The sequence below is a fragment of the Oncorhynchus mykiss genome, chromosome 2, assembly GCF_013265735.2.
Source record: "Oncorhynchus mykiss isolate Arlee chromosome 2, USDA_OmykA_1.1, whole genome shotgun sequence".
Classification (NCBI taxonomy): Eukaryota; Metazoa; Chordata; class Actinopteri; order Salmoniformes; family Salmonidae; genus Oncorhynchus; species Oncorhynchus mykiss.
In genome coordinates, this window is record NC_048566.1 from 18,963,177 (window position 1) to 18,977,612 (window position 14,436).

At 43.0% G+C, this 14,436-nt stretch overlaps 1 protein-coding gene across 3 annotated transcripts; it reads left to right on the forward strand.

Annotated features, from left to right (window-relative positions):
- Positions 1-8,032: 8,032 nt before the first annotated feature.
- Positions 8,033-14,335, forward strand: stl2 (rhamnose binding lectin STL2). 3 transcript variants are annotated; one of them, XM_036990228.1, is made up of 10 exons: positions 8,033-8,179; positions 10,006-10,108; positions 10,436-10,471; positions 10,632-10,685; positions 10,769-10,904; positions 11,126-11,235; positions 11,372-11,416; positions 13,447-13,585; positions 13,722-13,849; positions 13,919-14,335. In XM_036990228.1, exons 2-9 carry the CDS (start codon positions 10,078-10,080, stop codon positions 13,825-13,827), a joined length of 657 nt encoding a protein of 218 aa, XP_036846123.1. In that variant the 5' UTR covers positions 8,033-8,179; positions 10,006-10,077; the 3' UTR covers positions 13,828-13,849; positions 13,919-14,335.
- Positions 14,336-14,436: the final 101 nt, after the last annotated feature.

Here is a 14,436-nt window from a genome sequence, read left to right on the forward strand (position 1 = left end):
AGGCAAAAATACAATCTGTTTTCCATTTGAATCATTGATGGATTTATGTAACTTAAATCAGGCAAAATGTGACTGATCCATGTTCAAATTGTATTGTAAAAAAACATTAAGAAATTAAGTCTTAATAGATTTCCCATCCACTGTGTCATTGTCTTGTGTCTGATCAGGGTCTTCCAGTAAATGTCCTTAATGGAGGTGATTTTGACAGCAAATTGAAATCATTGATAAGGAAAAGGGGATCATAAATTGCAACCGATGAAAGCTACATTGCTCAGGAGAAGAGAATATTAACGTAATCATTTGCTCATTCTCCATTAGTCGCAATGTGACTGGTAATACAAAAAGTTAATAACATTTCAATGTAGCTTCCACACACACATACATTACTCCAACTAAAACTCACCCAGGTAAGTATATCATCTAAGTTTAGAGTTGATCATGAGGTTGATGCCAGAGGATTTATTTTGGGGAGTTCAAGAGTAAGAATACTTACTAAGTCACAAAATCTGAACCCAAATTCAATATCGCATCCAAAACTATTTACAGTAATATGTTAATCAAATATTCATTGATATTGATAACGCTGAAACATTTATCAATAAAATATATTTCTAAAGCACTTTTTACGTCAGCTGATGTCACAAAGTGCTATGCCACAAGCAGAACAGTTGAAACTGGAGCAGCAGCACGACCAGGTGGACAGCCAGGAGTCATCAGGCCAGGTAGTCCTGAGGCATGCTTCTAGGGCTCAGGTCCTCTTGAGAGAGGAGTGAAAGAGAGACTAAGAAATGAATGACTGAAAGTAGCCTATACCATTTTATACAGGGGTTTTCAAACTTTGTGCCCAAGGACCCCCACTCAGGCAAACCGGCAACCCAGGGATCCCCATCATACTGTATATTTTGACCTCCCCACAGTTCATTGGAACAGGAAGTATACACTTGAACAGCCATATAGCTAGAAGGGTAAAGTAGAAAATGTTGCTTTTGTGAAGCACATTTTCTGCAATTCTACACATTTTCTCATTGAGCAGAGAAAATGTTGCAGTTTTAAAGATAATATCCTGCAATTCTATGCATTCTGCCATGGCTAATGCTGTGTTCCTCTGCTCAAGCATAACACAATCAAGAAGCATGTGCCCTGAATGCCTGTTTTTTGTATTTCTGATTCGCCCTGACCGTGGAGCTTTCATTGGATTGTTCCTTCTCAAAGATGGTATTATTCAAAATATATTAAGTTCAATATTGTTTCTGAATTATTTCTATCTGGTTTTGGTCGTTTAAGTTGACAAACTGTTTTTCCATCCGGAAAATGACCATTTAAAAATGTCCCAACTACGAATTTGACAGAATAACCACAACAACAAAAAAAGGCTCCCCTTGTAATTAGCCCCAATGACAAATTTCTTCCAAACTAAAAGGATAGTTTGAGATTTTGGCAATGAGGCTATTTATTTACTTCCCCAGAGTTGGATGAACAGGAACAGCTAGCATGCTAATTGTTCCTGTAGACTTCCAGTTATAACACTAGTTGACTCGTAAAATTACCTCGAAATCAAATAGGTCAAATTAAATTTGTCACATACACATTTAGCAGATGTTATTGCAGATGTAGCGAAATGCTTGTGTTTCTAGCTCCAACAGTGCAGTCAAATCTAACAAGTAATATCTAACAATACCCACAATCTAAAGTAAGGAATGGAATGGAAGGAATGGAATTAAGAATATAGAAATATTTGGACGAGCAATGTCAGAGCGGCATAGACTAAGATACAGTAGAATAGGATAGAATACAGTATACACGCACACACACAAGATGAGTAATGCAAAACGTCAAACAATATTAAAGTGGCTAATATTCCAATTATTAAAGTGGCCAGTGATTTCAAGTATATGTATATAGGGCAGCAGCCTCTAATGTGCTAGTGATGGCTATTTAACAGTCTGATGGCCTTGAGACGGGTGGTTGTTGTCCTTGATGATTGTTTTGGTCTTCCTGTGACATCGGGTGCTGTAGGTGGCCTGGAGGGCAGGTAGTTTGACCCCGGTGATGCGTTGGGCAGACCTCACCACCCTGACTCCAATGACTCCAATTTTGTTAGACTTCTTCTTCGCTTGTGCTGTACAGTTTATGATCATTGCAATAAATAATACTAAGTTCACCTTTTTAACATGTAGCATTTTACTATCCCTTGGTTGATGAGAAGCCTTCACTGGTCTTGGTGGCTCTACTACCATTGCTTATTCCCCGCCACTCGTTCCTTCCAATTTTCTCAACACCTCCAGATAGGAGACTGGACACCCCTTACCCTTGCCACCTCATTCTCCAAGAATTCAGGCACATGTTCCCCTCCACATTTGCAGCCTTTCCCTTCATCTAGTATACGATATTCTTCCCTTCTGCACACACTTGACAGATCTTTTACATTCATGACACTGAAGAGGCTTGTGCACAAAAGCTCTTACAGGGTATCTCATGAATCCTAACTTTATATGAGAAGGGAGAGACTCTTCTTCAAAGAACAGTAGCAGGGATGAAGTTAACTTCTTTTCTCCGTCCACCATAGAGGTCAATCGGCGTGCACCAACAACTCCATTGATGTCTTCCGTTATATCTTCTGCCTTTATTTCTTGCTCCACCCAATAAATAACCCCCTTGATAGGCTCCCTGCTACGAAAATCCATGCAGGAAACATTCCGATTATATATTTTTGAGTCTTAACACCAGTGGAGATTTTAGCATGTAAATCTTAGTTAAGCAAAAATGATTATTTCTTAAAGTGGGTGCATTCCAGTAAAGCAACTACACAACAACACTAAACAATACATGAACTGCCCTATAACGGTGACAAACGGTGCCCACAAACTGTTAGAGCCTACATAAAGCTGTCCCAACAGCAGTCCCAACACCTTACCACTGTTACACCTGGCTTTCAGCAGAGCCTTGTAGGGCAGTGAAACAGTTAATTCAGCCTAATTTAGTGCCTTTAAAAAAAACAAGCGCCATCACTACTATCAGTAGCACTGTCAGAGCTGTTCAAAACAATTTAGTAAAGAAGCACACACCGGCCAGGAACAATGTGTTTACAATACCACGTTGGTGAAAATAGACCAGATTATTAGGGTGAGGCACATGGGCTACTAACAGCTTACTACACAACATACACTTAGTATTACTTTCTTAGCTACAAGATAGATATCTCTCTGGCATCCTACAGTACATCATTTATGAAGCAGCATAAGACATTTTTGGACTCACTTGTTGTGATATGCTTGAACAGGAAAGTGGCGCGGCAGTCCTTGTGGACAAATTTTGTCATCAAAGAGAAAGATGACAGATTTACAATTCTGAGTTGAATGACCGTTCAAAATATATTTTCCCAGTTTGAGCTGTTTATTCCCGACTTCCCAGCTGCAATGCTTGCAGTTAGGCACTGTCACCAATTCCTTACAAACCACTCATTGTTGAATTTGCTATCTCCAAATTGTTGTGTAATGTTTATGTCCAATGAGCACCGATATGTTGTATCTATATTTCTCTTCATTATTTCACAATTAAGATTGTGAAAGTAAGATGTTGACATGATCAGTCCAATCAAAGATACTGTAAATCAAATCAAATTTTATTTGTCACATACACATGGTTAGCAGATGTTAATGCGAGTGTAGCGAAATGCTTGTGCTTCTAGTTCCGACAATGCAGTAATAACAAGTAATCTAACTAACAATTCCAAAACTACTGTCTTGTACACAGTGTAAGGGGATAAAGAATATGTACATAAGGATATATGAATGAGTGATGGTACAGAGCAGCATAGGCAAGATACAGTAGATGGTATCGGGTACAGTATGTACAAATGAGATGAGTATGTAAACAAAGTGGCATAGTATAGTATAAAGTGGCTAGTGATACATGTATTACATAAGGATACCGTCGATGATATAGAGTACAGTATATACGTATGCATATGAGATGAATAATGTAGGGTAAGTAACATTTATATAAGGTAGCATTGTTTAAAGTGGCTAGTGATATATTTACATCATTTCCCATCAATTCCCATTATTAAAGTGGCTGGAGTTGAGTCAGTGTCAGTGTGTTGGCAGCAGCCACTCAGTGTTAGTGGTGGCTGTTTAACAGTCTGATGGCCTTGAGATAGAAGCTGTTTTTCAGTCTCTCGGTCCCAGCTTTGATGCACCTGTACTGACCTCGCCTTCTGGATGATAGCGGGGTGAACAGGCAGTGGCTCGGGTGGTTGATGTCCTTGATGATCTTTATGGCCTTCCTGTGACATCGGGTGGTGTAGGTGTCCTGGAGGGCGGGTAGTTTGCCCCCGGCGATGCGTTGTGCAGACCTCACTACCCTCTGGAGAGCCTTACGGTTGAGGGCGGTGCAGTTGCCATACCAGGCGGTGATACAGCCCGCCAGGATGCTCTCGATTGTGCATCTGTAGAAGTTTGTGAGTGCTTTTGGTGACAAGCCGAATTTCTTCAGCCTCCTGAGGTTGAAGAGGCGCTGCTGCGCCTTCTTCACGATGCTGTCTGTGTGAGTGGACCAATTCAGTTTGTCTGTGATGTGTATGCCGAGGAACTTAAAACTTGCTACCCTCTCCACTACTGTTCCATCGATGTGGATAGGGGGGTGTTCCCTCTGCTGTTTCCTGAAGTCCACAATCATCTCCTTAGTTTTGTTGACGTTGAGTGTGAGGTTGTTTTCCTGACACCACACTCCGAGGGCCCTCACCTCCTCCCTGTAGGCCGTCTCATCGTTGTTGGTAATCAAGCCTACCACTGTTGTGTCGTCCGCAAACTTGATGATTGAGTTGGAGGCGTGCGTGGCCACGCAGTCGTGGGTGAACAGGGAGTACAGGAGAGGGCTCAGAACGCAACCTTGTGGGGCCCCAGTGTTGAGGATCAGCGGGGAGGAGATGTTGTTGCCTACCCTCACCACCTGGGGGCGGCCCGTCAGGAAGTCCAGTACCCAGTTGCACAGGGCGGGGTCGAGACCCAGGGTCTCGAGCTTGATGACGAGCTTGGAGGGTACTATGGTGTTGAATGCCGAGCTGTAGTCGATGAACAGCATTCTCACATAGGTATTCCTCTTGTCCAGATGGGTTAGGGCAGTGTGCAGTGTGGTTGAGATTGCATCGTCTGTGGACCTATTTGGGCGGTAAGCAAATTGGAGTGGGTCTAGGGTGTCAGGTAGGGTGGAGGTGATATGGTCCTTGACTAGTCTCTCAAAGCACTTCATGATGACGGATGTGAGTGCTACGGGGCGGTGGTCATTTAGCTCAGTTACCTTAGCTTTCTTGGGAACAGGAACAATGGTGGCCCTCTTGAAGCATGTGGGAACAGCAGACTGGTATAGGGATTGATTGAATATGTCCGTAAACACACCGGCCAGCTGGTCTGCGCATGCTCTGAGGGCGCGGCTGGGGATGCCATCTGGGCCTGCAGCCTTGCGAGGGTTAACACGTTTAAATGTCTTACTCACCTCGGCTGCAGTGAAGGAGAGACCGCATGTTTTCGTTGCAGGCCGTGTCAGTGGCACTGTATTGTCCTCAAAGCGGGCAAAAAAGTTATTTAGTCTGCCTGGGAGCAAGACATCCTGGTCCGTGACTGGGCTGGGTTTCTTCCTGTAGTCCGTGATTGACTGTAGACCCTGCCACATGCCTCTTGTGTCTGAGCCGTTGAATTGAGATTCTACTTTGTCTCTGTACTGGCGCTTAGCTTGTTTGATAGCCTTGCGGAGGGAATAGCTGCACTGTTTGTATTCGGTCATGTTACCAGACACCTTGCCCTGATTAAAAGCAGTGGTTCGCGCTTTCAGTTCCACACGAATGCTGCCATCAATCCACGGTTTCTGGTTAGGGAATGTTTTAATCGTTGCTATGGGAACGACATCTTCAACGCACGTTCTAATGAACTCGCACACCGAATCAGCGTATTCGTCAATGTTGTTATCTGACGCAATACGAAACATCTCCCAGTCCACGTGATGGAAGCAGTCTTGGAGTGTGGAGTCAGCTTGGTCGGACCAGCGTTGGACAGACCTCAGCGTGGGAGCCTCTTGTTTTAGTTTCTGTCTGTAGGCAGGGATCAACAAAATGGAGTCGTGGTCAGCTTTTCCGAAAGGGGGGCGGGGCAGGGCCTTATATGCGTCGCGGAAGTTAGAGTAACAATGGTCCAAGGTCTTTCCTCCCCTGGTTAACCGACTAACCATTGGCTGAAATGTTGGATGTCTACCCTTTCTAAGGACTTAAGCTTGGCTATTGTGTAGGGACCCCATGAGTGACAGAACACTGAGTCAATCACGGCATTAATGCTCCTATTTTCTGCTGTCTAGCCCCACCACCACAGAAAGCACTTAGCTAGGCTGAAACACCTGCATTTTGGAGTTGCCTTACTCAAAAAAACGAGACCATGGCTGCATTCCAAACACTTAAAAGACATACCCTATCCCCCAGCCCTCAAATTACGTGGGCAGTTCTGATGAGGTATCATGACGTCTGACGAGTATACACTTGCAGGGCAAAGGGCGAGGGAGGAAGGAATGATTTTTAAATGGACCGCCTCTGCCCGGAAATTCTTCAGCTGTTCATCCCGCAATGATTGTGTTTTCAGCCACCGGTAGCTTGTGGGTGCTTTATATGATTGCATGTCTACTTATATTAACTACATAATTATTAATATACACCTACTGTATGATAGCTTGCAAATTAATTTGCTAACTAACATTAGCCTGCTTAGCTACTTCTGAAGGAGGAAAATGTTTTATTTCTACAATTTCCAAAAGCTAACCAAACAAAAACTTGTGTTTGTGCATTAGTAGCACAATTTCTAACTTAATTACATTAGTTTTTACTTACACTTGTATGTTGACTCCATATTGACGTTGAGGTTAAGTTCAGGCTTAAGTTTAGGTTCAGTTTACAAGTTGAATTATGGGGCTTTTCAGGCTCCGAAGTGAACATAATTGTACACTCGCAAACTCCATTAAAAAACGAGGGCTGAGGGGCTAGCGTTGCAAACTCCATTAAAAAACGAGGGCTGAGGGGCTAGCGTTGCAAACTCCATTAAAAAACGAGGGCTGAGGGGCTAGCGTTGCAATCTCCATTAAAAAACGAGGGCTGAGGGGCTAGCGTTGCAAACTCCATTAAAAAACGAGGGCTGAGGGGCTAGCGTAGCAAACGTCCCTTGCTTGGCTAATCATTTGGACCAAAGACAAACAAAGCAGCGGGGATTCCCCCAAGAGCCGAGGGCTGTCTACTTTGAGTTTGAACCACAGCCCATGTTTGTATGCAGCTTTATTAACTCAATATATATATTTTTACATTGTTTCAAACTGACATGTGACACGTATTAATGCCAAAATAACATGCAAAACAGGCAAGCCCCCCCAAAAAAAATATTTATACATTTGTTGCTAAGAATGTTGGTCTCAGAGCCCCACCTGCCCTGAATGACGGGTCGCCACTGCTTAACACACACTTCTTCTGCTCCGCAGACATAAACAAAAAGAAGACCACTTCTTGTGACTCACCGACTCCACACTTTCTTCCAACACATTCCAGATTTTCCTGGAGACATTGAACGGATTTTCCAAGTAGCATTCATCCAAAACCCTGACTAGGACCAAAAACGAGTCTAGTGGTTCCCTATTTTCCAACATAGCTTTACTTTTATTGTTTACCTTTTTCTTCGCCACTGTAACCCACTCATTCTCACTTTCTGTACTATTAGCTTCACTCGACTCACTAGTAGTGTCAAACAAAACCCCAGTTTCCTCCATCTTCTGACAGTAATTCTCCCATTTCATTGAACAACAAAAGGTTGCTAACCCTCTTTTAGGATTTGACAAATTAGGTAAATATTACCATACCAATAAAGTTTGATTGGTTGATTACGGGCCCAGTGATGTAAGCATGGTGTGTAAAATTCTCCATCCGACCAAATTTGGGGCACCCAGCTCAATGCCGGGAGGCGGCCTAGTTCAAAACGGAGGCAATCAACGTTTACCGGGTTCACCCGGGGCGCAGGCCAGGGGCATTAATAGAATTCCCGTAAAGCAAAATCGTCCCACGGCTGAATGTAATTGGGGACGTCTGCCATAGGATATATAATCATTAATACCTGAACAAGCTCCTTTCAGAGACGCAGGAGAAACAAGCCAGCTCAGGGTGAGATAAGCAAACAATACAAACAACTTGAAACAATCAAAGTGTACACGTGTAATTGGTCCAATAAAGAAACAACAAAGGACATAGCAAATGGCGTAAATTATGTTAATCTATGGTAACTGGCGATTGTACTATTGAAATGAAAAACCAATATAACGCTGTCTTGCGATTCAATCACATATGGTGTAGTCATCTATGTGAATATGGGAAGACCTGCGCATGAAAACTTTGTTAAATTCAGTGCTTAATTGGTAACTTGGTAGGTGCCGGAACAAAAAGTGATCGCTAGAAGAGGGGGTGACCTGGGAAACTCTGCGGTACCGGAACGCATGAAGGAATATCACTTTTGTAATAAGTCATTGTATGCATATCAACGCATTGCAGCCTGGTCTCAGACTATACGTAGTAAAAGTACACCCAGAACTCTCAGTTTAGCATGATTCAGTATGGTTACTTAAGACAAAAACGTAAGCATGGTGGTTGGTCAGGGTGGGTGTATAAGGCAAATTTCTAGCAACCCAAATGTGACGAGTTTGAAACAACATTGACACTTTAGCTAATAACATTTTTCAACTACTGGCTACTTTTTAGCTACTTTGCAACTACTTAGCATGTTAGCTAACACATCCCTTAACCCTTTTAGCTAACCTTAACCCCTTAGCTCCTAAACGTAACCCCTAGGCTAAGCTAACGTTATCAAGCTATATGACGTTAGCTGCCTACCTCCTACCTAGAATTGTAACATTTTATTACTTTTGCAAATTTGTAACATAATATGAATTTTAATTTGTAATGTTTCATACAAAATGGTTGGATGTTCTCAAATTAATACATACCGTATGAAATGTGACTTATCATACTAAATGGAGTGTTATGGATTTAATTATATAATAATACAAAATGTTCTGAGAACAGATTGTGTGTTTATAGTGGCATAGAGTAGAACTACACACACGGGGAAACTTCTTTTGTAGCCTAGGGTCTGGGAAAAATGTGGCCTTTTATATAAATACATTGAATGCAATTCTGCATAATTTGACATGACTGACTTTGGCAGAATCTTTAATAGTGCATAAATGATCGCAATGACAGGCTACTTTGACACTGACAAACTGACTGAGCTCAATAAAAACCACCTTGTTTTGAATCCATCAATAGCCTTGGCCTAGGTGTGTGGAGACACATGTATCGTAGGCTACAATATGAGGACGAAGTTAGTCTAGAGATGGTGTTTTGGCACAACATGTCGGACATCCCCGGCGAGAGTACTGCGCATCATTCGGCAAGTCAGTGACACTGGAAATAGTTACCAGTATCACTGACTCACCCAATGATGAGTAGTACTCTCACTGGAGATGTCTAACATGTTCCTGCCAAAAGACCATCTCTCTCGTTTTTACATTTTACATTGTAAAAAATGAAATTCTGGGAGAGGTACTGAATCTGGCTAAAAAGGTTCCCAACGATAGTCTAAAACAGGAAGGTGCCAGCCGGCTAAAATTAAGCACTGGTTAATTAGATTGTCTCCCGTGGAGAATTAACCAAACTGTTTACTGAAACTGTATTACGTGACATGTTCACAGGTAGATTGACACCCAGAGAAAATAAAACCCAACGATAACTAAAATGGGCTTCATGCTGTGGTGATTGCGTAACGGAAGGACGGCACCATCACACAGTACATGTGGTTTGAGCTGGCGTGAGATTTTAGTTCTGTGTTGCCGAGTTGACTGCTAATCTGCTGTGCTTTGTGTTCCTGGTTGATGCGTTGCAAACAAGGATCTGTTCTTGGCAAGTATCAATAAATGTTAGGTGTATTTGTCCAGGTGACCATCTGTAACATCTTACGTGTTACTACTACAACTGAACCAGCTACTACCACACCTGTACCCAGCATCATGCTCCTTGTCAGACTGACTGCGTTCACCTGTGAGTATACTGACTGACTTGTAACAAAATATGTATTTGAGGGCGTTTAAAATATACATTCCAGTATTTTCCAGATGTTTCTATATCAGTTTGTATTGAAAGTAATTGAAGTCCAATATCAACAGTATGACCCAGGTCTAATATACAGCATCCTGTATTATCTGAGGACTAGGTGATGTCCCATGTCTGTCTATACGCAGTACCATACTATATACTGTACATTATTTATATACTTACTGTATATGCTGTACACTACTCTTCTGTAAAGAATTGCGATGAGACTGACCAAGGTTAGAAAAGCTGAACTAGCTGTGTGATGTGTTTCAGTGCTGGCTGCAGTTTGCTGTACACTACCAGCTGCAGGTACACAGTTCTTAGTTAAACCCGAGCAGTTTGTGTGTGGGTGGTTGTGTGTGTGTGGGTGGTTGTCTGTTTGTGTGTGTGGGTGGTTGTGTGTCTGGGTGGTTGTGTGTGTGCGCGCATCTACATCTATAACGTTATCGTAATTATGTTTCTCACTCAGCGACGAGAGTGGTCACCTGTGACAATGGAGAAAACGTCCAGTTCCTGATCTGTGGTAAGAACACACACATTCTATCCTGATGGTCTCTCCATAGTGCTGTCTGTTTCTTTACATGTTGAGTTTTCTTGCACTGCTAGATTCTGGAGTGATCTTCATTGAGAGAGCTCTGTATGGAAGGACTGACGGAACCACCTGCAGAGAAGGACGACCTGCCAACCAGCTGACCAACACACAGTGTTCACAGACGGGCACCCTGGAGGTCCTCTCACAGAGGTACTCAGTCAGTGTTTATTTGATAAAGACAGGCTGGGATTCAGAGGCACGTTGTTGAAAAGCACATTGCAGTATCAATGTGCCTTTTTAAAGCCAATTTTCCTGATGTTCACAGTAAACACTGCAAATGTGTGCTTTAAATGTCAAGCGCTGCATGCTTGTTGACACCGCGTTTGATTAAATCCCAGCCATAACTCATCTTACCTCCTGATATCCCCCAGGTGCAATGGGAAACAGGTGTGTGAAGTGAACACTGAAGTCTTCCGTACTTCTGACCCCTGTGTTGGAATCTACAAATACCTGGAAACCACCTACACCTGCAGCCCAGCAAGTCAGTCTGTTTCTATGTATATTAATACAAAATACTACACCAGGCTAATGTCTGCTATGAAAATGTATGTATTTTATTTATGTCTGCCCAGCAGTGGGCAGTGTGGTGTGTAATTCCTGTTTGTTTGTCTTGGCAGCACGCAGCATCACGTGTGAAGGCTCTGATGTTCAACTAGAATGTGGTAAGGCTCTGATGTTCAACTAGAATGTGGTAAGGCTCTGATGTTCAACTAGAATGTGGTAAGGCTCTGATGTTCAACTAGAATGTGGTAAGGCTCTGATGTTCTATTAGAATGTGGTAAGGCTCTGATGCTCTATTAGAATGTGGTAAGGCTCTAATGCTCTATTAGAATGTGGTAAGGCTCTGATGTTCAACTAGAATGTGGTAAGGCTCTGATGTTCAACTAGAATGTGGTAAGGCTCTGATGTTCTATTACAATGTGGTAAGGCTCTGATGCTCTATTAGAATGTGGTAAGGCTCTGATGCTCTATTAGAATGTGGTAAGGCTCTGATGCTCTATTAGAATGTGGTAAGGCTCTGATGTTCAACTAGAATGTGGTAAGGCTCTGATGCTCTACTAGAATGTGGTAAGGCTCTAATGTTCTAGAATGTGGTAAGCGTGTCAACACTCCTCATACAATATATTCTCCTCTCATATAATGATTATATATACACTGCTCAAAAAAAAAGGGATCACTTAAACATCACAATGTAACTCCAAGTCAATCACACTTCTGTGAAATCAAACTGTCCACTTAGGAAGCAACACTGATTGACAAATGTCACATGCTGTTGGAATAGACAACAGGTGGAAATTATTGCCAATTAGCGAGACACCCCCCAATAAAGGAGTGGTTCTGCAGGTGGTGACCACAGACCACTTCTCAGTTCCTATGCTTCCTGGCTGATGTTTTGATCACTTTTGAATGCTGGCGGTGCTTTCACTCTAGTGGTAGCATGAGACTGAGTCTACAACCCACACAAGTGGCTCAGGTAGTGCAGCTCATCCAGGATGGGACATCAATGCGAGCTGTGGCAAGAAGGTTTGCTGTGTCTGTCAGCGTAGTGTCCAGAGCATGGAGGCTCTACCAGGAGACAGGCCAGTACATCAGGAGACATGGAGGAGGCAGTAGGAGGGCAACAACCCAGCAGCAGGACCGCTACCTCCGCCTTTGTGCATGGAGGAGCAGGAGGAGCACTGCCAGAACCCTGCAAAATGACCTCCAGCAGGCCACAAATGTGCATGTGTCTGCTCAAATGGTCAGAAACAGACTCCATGAGGGTGGTATGAGGGCCCGACGTCCACAGGTGGGGTCTGTGCTTACAGCCCAACACCGTGCAGGACGTTTGGCATTTGCCAGAGAACACCAAGATTGGCAAATTCGCCACTGGCGCCCTGTGCTCTTCACAGATGACAGCAGGTTCACACTGAGCACGTGACAGAATCTGGAGACGCCGTGGAGAACGTTCTGCTGCCTGCAACATCCTCCAGCATGACCGGTTTGGCGGTGGGTCAGTCATGGTGTGGGGTGGCATTTCTTTGGGGGGCTGCACAGAGGTAGCCTGACTGCCATTAGGTACCGAGATGAGATCCTCAGACCCCTTGTGAGACCATATGCTGGTGTGGTTGGGTTCCTCCTAATGCAAGACAATGCTAGACCTCATGTGGCTGGGATGTGTCAGCAGTGCCTGCAAGAGGAAGGCATTGATGCACCACAGACTGTCCAGGAGTTGGCGGATGCTTTAGTCCAGGTCTGGGAGGAGATCCCTCAGGAGACCATCCGCCACCTCATCAGGAGCATGCCCAGGCGTTGTAGGGAGGTCAAACAGGCACGTGGAGGCCACACACACTACTGAGCCTCATTTTGACTTGTTTTAAGGACATTACATCAAAGTTGGATCAGCCTGTAGTGTGGTTTTCCACTTTTGAGTGTGATTCCAAATCCAGACCTCCATGGGTTGATAAATGTGATTTCCATTCATGATTTGTGATTTTGTTGTTAGCACATTCAACTATGTAAAGAAAAAGGTATTTAATAAGAATATTTCATTCATTCAGATCTAGGATGTGTTATTTTAGTGTTCCCTTTATTTTTTTGAGCAGTGTATATTATATAATAGCATAGTAGAGCAGTATTATATATAGTTTATATTACCATCACTAGAACACACCAGACATCCAGTCTTACCTCTCCTCCTTATCTCCTTCAGATGAAGGAACGATCCAGATCTACAGTGCCAACTATGGCCGCCGTGACCAGCTAGTGTGTTCTTTTAAACGGCCCGCTAACCAACTAGCCAACACCAACTGCCTCAGCCAATCCATAACCACCAGTAAGGTGGCAGTGAGGTATTGTACCTGCAGTATGTACTATTACAAATGCATGACTGTAGTGTTAACCTGTACTGTAGAAACATGACTGTAGTGTTAACCTGGACTGTAGAAACATGACTGTAGTGTTAACCTGTTCCTGTCGTTGACACAGGTGTAATGGTAAGATCCAGTGTGACGTCCCGGCGTCCAACTCTCTGTATGGAGATCCATGTGTTGGAACCTACAAGTACCTGGAAGTGGCGTACACCTGTGGCTAAATGTTAGGGACGCATGCATACGGTAATACACACACACACACACACATGACTGGGAAGTAGAACACTGGGGCTGACCGTTTTTGTCTTGCAGGAGATCTTCTCTGAGGAACAAAGACCAGAGGGACTACTTGGATATCTTCCTCTTCATTGGATGGATTTGTATTTCTTTCCCGTCTTCTCTCCTCTGAAGTCTCAATTGAGTGTAAAATCTATGTAAATTCAAAATTGGTAAATCCCATTGATTGTGTATTTCATGAGGCATAACTTGTGTAATAAAATCATGAGGCCCCTCTTGTGCTGCAGCAATGCACGGTCAGGAGGAAGCATGGAGAAATTAAACATTAACCCCAAAAATAAACTATTCTTCAAATAACACTGACATAATACTTTGCATTTTGTGTACTAAAGTATTTCTTCAAAACAATGTTGATTTTCTGAACTGAGGTGGTTGGTCTGATTTTCACTAAGAACTGTGGTGGTTGGTCTGAATTAATCTAAGCAGCATAAAGACAAGACTTGGTCTTTTGTTCAATATTATGAAACATGTCCTTACACAATAAATACTTTATTTGAATCCACAAATGATATTACACCAAGAAGGATTAAAAC